This window comes from Melozone crissalis, unplaced genomic scaffold, assembly GCF_028551555.1.
Source record: "Melozone crissalis strain CALT ecotype California unplaced genomic scaffold, PUWL_Pcris_2 ptg000004l_1, whole genome shotgun sequence".
Lineage (NCBI taxonomy): Eukaryota > Metazoa > Chordata > Aves > Passeriformes > Passerellidae > Melozone > Melozone crissalis.
In genome coordinates this window covers 41,929,186-41,933,774 of record NW_026535782.1, presented here as the reverse complement: position 1 = coordinate 41,933,774, position 4,589 = coordinate 41,929,186, and the positions used below count along the sequence as shown (strand labels likewise).

At 50.4% G+C, this 4,589-nt stretch overlaps 1 protein-coding gene across 1 annotated transcript; it reads left to right on the top strand.

The window, feature by feature from the left end:
• The first annotated feature begins 214 nt into the window (after positions 1 to 214).
• ATF4 (activating transcription factor 4) lies at positions 215 to 3,029 on the top strand. The gene is made up of 3 exons (XM_054275275.1): positions 215 to 432; positions 1,265 to 1,579; positions 2,093 to 3,029. Exons 2-3 carry the CDS (start codon positions 1,363 to 1,365, stop codon positions 2,938 to 2,940), a joined length of 1,065 nt encoding a protein of 354 aa, XP_054131250.1. The 5' UTR covers positions 215 to 432; positions 1,265 to 1,362; the 3' UTR covers positions 2,941 to 3,029.
• The last annotated feature ends 1,560 nt before the right edge of the window (positions 3,030 to 4,589 follow it).

Genomic DNA, 4,589 nt, shown 5'->3' with positions numbered 1-4,589 from the left:
GTCCCTTCTTGACTGTTCCGTGGTGGAGCCGTGGCGTTTTGTCGGCGGCTCCTGCGTTTAACTCGTAGCAGAACGGCAGGAGAGAAGCCCACAAAGACAGGCCACGGGTCCCGAGCTGCTGGTGACAGGCAGGTGACGCCTGGCGGAAGGATACCTAAGCGCTGCAGCTTTTCTGGCAACGCGTCCCATATATAAGAGCGGAGCAGCGCCGGTGCCACCTCATTGTTTCCTGTCCCTCCGAGTGGTGATTGTGTGCGTGACTCTGTCAGTGTGCGCAGCACCTCCCGCGCGGCGCGGAAAAGAGCAGCCCTCCCCTCCCCTGGCCGCCATGGCTCTTTAAGGCGGCAGGGCCAGCGGCGGCATCGGCCAGTGCACCAGGGGCAGCAGCAGCGGCGGCGGCCTCAGCACACCCCCGGCATCTGCAACCATGGCGTGAGTATCGTGTGTGAGGGACGGCTGCTCCTTCTATTGTGTATTGATAGGCGCCCTCTTACCCTCTTGGGGTGGGTTTAATGCGCGTGTGATTTTAGTTGGTATCTCAGGGGGAGGCGGGGGAAATATCTAGGTATACTAAATTAATACATTAACTACCGAGTTACGCCAAAATGGGTGTGAGGTGGGGAGATCTTTGTAGAGCTCAGTACCCCCGGGTGCAGCGAGTGTCAGAAATAACAGGAAATGCAATTTCGAAAGAATTTACGAGAAGCGTCTACGCTTCCTATCGTTCGAGAAACCTTGCTTTCGAAAAAGTCTGGCATTTTATTACGTAATATTTATTTTCTGGGATTTTCATGAGAATAAGGGACTTTCCCGGGGGGGGTTTCTTGGCTCTCGCGAGGGAAAGCGCTGCTGTATGTAAGGGAAAATGGGGCATTAGAGGTGGTAGGGTTTTGAGTCTCAGGACCACGTGCTGGAATCGCAGATAGATGAACGGGGTTGTTACTCATCTAGCTCCAATAGTAATGTTAAGTATTGTAGTAATGTAGCATTAAGTCTGCCCCGCAAGACTGGGCATCGGGCGCACAGCCCTGTGCGGTGCTGGAGCCGCGGTGGAAACGTGGCAGGACACAAAATGGCGGTGGCACCGCGAAATGGCGGCGGGTGGGCGGGGCCGGCCCCGAGGGAGGCGGGGGACGCGCAGCAGCCCAGAAATAAAGAAGGGAGATAATCTCTGAAGTTCCGCCGTGCTCCTTGAGATGCCCCGGTAGAAAAGGCTACTATGTTGGTCGAACCAAATACTGATGGCTGCAAGTTTCGTTCGCAGGTTTTTCACGGCATCGCACAGCAGCATTGCTGTAGTCGACGAAAAAACCTTCTACTTGTCTACATCCTTCGACGTCAAAGCATTAAAAGCTGACGAAAATGAGCTTCTTGAACAACGAGATGCTGTTGGGGGATTCAATATCCCCCTTCAGCCAGCCGTGTTCGGTGGCTGAAGAAAGTCTGGGGCTCCTAGATGACTACCTGGAGGTGGCCGAGCCCCTCGGTTCGCATGGGTTCTCCAGCGACAAGGCTAAGGCAGTCTCCTCCAATTGGCTTGCTGTGGACAGTTTAGGCAACACCATAGATAGCAGTCAGGGTAAGGCTTTACTTATTTTCGTAAAGAGCAGCAATTACATAGTACAACAACATTCCAATTGAAATTAAATTGCTGGGTTTTCTTAAATCTGAAGGCAATCCTATGTGTGTTACCTGGGGTTGGAAAGAGTGTATGCTGCACTGCTTAACTGACACACGCTTGCTGGTTATGGTAAAGTGCCTCTTGTGAATGGCCTTAAAATAACACAGCAGCTGTTTCGGTTTCTTGGCAGAGGTAACAATAAGAAAACATGGTTGTATGTTGTGAATGTCCCTGAATTCTTTTGGTATTTAAATGAGAGGGTTGGAATGTCACAAGAGCTGGTTATGTTGTACCCTGCAGTTTTTAGGAGCTTAATGAAAGTGTATTTTTTCCTGATGGTTTGCTCTTTGTGCTATAATACATGAGTGAGGAAAGACGCTGACATGATAAACCGGTAGATTGTTTTCATAACCTTGAGTTGCACTGTGTGTTGGTTTACTGAAGTGGTAATTTACTTTCTGTATTGTGCAGAGGATGCCTTCTCTGGCATGGAGTGGATGGTGGAGAAGATGGATCTGAAGGAATTTGATTTTGATGCCCTGTTAGGTATGGAACATCTGGAAGCCACCGTCTCACCAGACGAGCTGATGGCCACGTTGGAAGACACGTGTGATCTATTTAATGCTACCATCCAGGAATTTCACAACAAAGAACTTCCACTGATGAATAACATAATCACCCATGTCCCCGAATCCCCCGCTGGAGCAGATCCAATGGCCCCATTGGCTTCCCTTTGGTCTTTTCCCCTCTCCCCAGGGTCTCTCACTTCCACTTCAGACCACTCATTTAGTTTAGAGCTAGGAAGTGAAGTGGATGTTCTGGAAGGAGAAAGAAAGCGGGAGTACCCCACTGTGGTGGTGGTGATCACCAAGTCTGAGAAAGAGGATGAGAACCACTCAGATGATAGTGGGATATGCATGAGCCCAGACTCCTACCTGGGAACCCCCCAACACAGCCCCACCAATTCACTTGGATCCCCCAATGGCAACCAGTTCCCTGCAGATGCCCCTTGTGGCTCTGTGCGGTCCAAACCCTACGATCATCCTGCAGAGAAGGTAGTGTCAGCTAAGGTGAAAGGAGAAAAGAAAATCGATAAGAAACTAAAAAAGATGGAGCAGAATAAAACTGCTGCCACGCGGTACCGGCAGAAAAAGAGGGCAGAACAGGAGGCACTGTCTGGGGAGTGCAGAGAGTTGGAGCAGAAGAACCAGGCCCTGAAGGAGAAAGCAGATTCCCTTAGTAAGGAAATTCAGTACTTAAAAGATCTGATAGAAGAGGTCCGCAAGGCCAAGGGCAAAAGAGCTAGAGTCCCCGAGTAGGGTAGTCAGCAGTGTTGTGTGCATGTATATAAGCTTCTGCTAAAGCTGTGTATTGCTGTCTAATAAATAATTTTGTAGTAAATGTGCAACGGTGGTGTGTGATGAGTGGTACCTGTAAAACCAGCATGACTTAAACCACACCTAGGTGTAAGTACAAGTACAACAAGCTGTTCTGAGTCTGGTGAGTGCAGTGTGTCACTTGTGCTGCTTGTTCTGGGTGTGGATGCAGTGCAAGTGCACAGAGTGCTGGGAACTGGAGTGTGTGTAAGGTGTCTCTTAACCTGTCTCCTCCACAATTTAAATGTATTCTAAAGGGCATCGCACTGAGCTGCCTCAGGGTTTTCAGCAAATTTGTAAGCCCATTGAAACAAGTGAGATTGGAGAGTCGATTGAAGACACAAGATCAGTAATACCGTGTGGTGGGAGGTGCTTATTTTCAGATGTGGGTGTTTCTTTGAAGGGAGGAAAAGAGTCCAGGGACAAAACAAGGTTGTGAGCACTGGTTTAAGAAAGCTTGCTAGGAGACAAGTCCAGAGCAAGCACCAGTTGCAGTTAACCCATGTGCCTGTGGGTCTCCATAGTGCCCAAACCAGAGCAGGAGCTGTTGCCTGGCCCTGTCAAACAGGTATGAACTGGGCCAGGTGGGTGGGATTACTGATGGGTCATATTCCGTATCAGTGTGAAAGTCTGCTGCAGCCAGCCACTGACGAGTCAACCTTTTAAAGATAAATTTACCTTTACTTAACCAAGGCTATAGCTGAGTTGGTCCATAAAACTAGTTCAGCTCTAGTCCTGCCTCAGCTGTGCAGGGAAGGTACTGATGTGCTGGAGCACCTGTGTTTGTGTGGGGATGTTGGGTGTTCAGGATTTGGAATGTGCCATTTTTAAACTACATGTGTGCTCAAAATTTTTTTTTTTTTTTTTTTGGCCACTGCTACCCCCATTTAACACTTCTTAATCCCTTTGGCATATGGACACACCACTAGTGTGGCTTCCTCAGCTGCTGGGCTCAGGTGCTGGACATCTGAGCCTGGCTGGCACATGCATGCAGTGCAGTGACATCAGGGCTCCAGGCGGTGCTGGAGTGGGGAGGGAAAAGCTCCTTAAGGGAACCTTGGGAAATTGTTTTTCCATGGGCTGGAGTGGGGAGGGGAGAGGTCCTTAAGGGAACCTTGGGGAATGGTTTCTCCAGTTGCAGCCTGCTGGGGGTCGTGGTCTCTGACATTTGAGCTCCTGAAGCCTTCAGGTTAGGGCTGCAGTCGTTCATCCCTGCTCCTTGCCCAAGCCCTTGGGTGAGGTGGGATGACAGCTGTGTGCTGGGGGCCCTGGTGTGTCGAGGCTGCTCCAGCCGATGGATGGTGCTGCTGGCAGCAGGAGCTGGCTTCTGCCTTGGAGGGCTGGGTGGGCCAGGCTCTCAGAGGCACCTGTCTGTGCTTACAGCTGTGCCTGGGTGCTATTTACATTACAAGAAGGGTCCCCATCAGGAGTTAGGGCTCGTGCCACACTGTGGAGGGGGTGGATAACTAAGACCCTCCCCTTGGAATCATAGGACAATTTGAGTGGTCTCAAACCTCCTGGGTAAGGGCACTGGTGACCAGGTACTGTATGAATGGGATGCACTGCAAACTGGAGACTGCAAGCAGGGACAA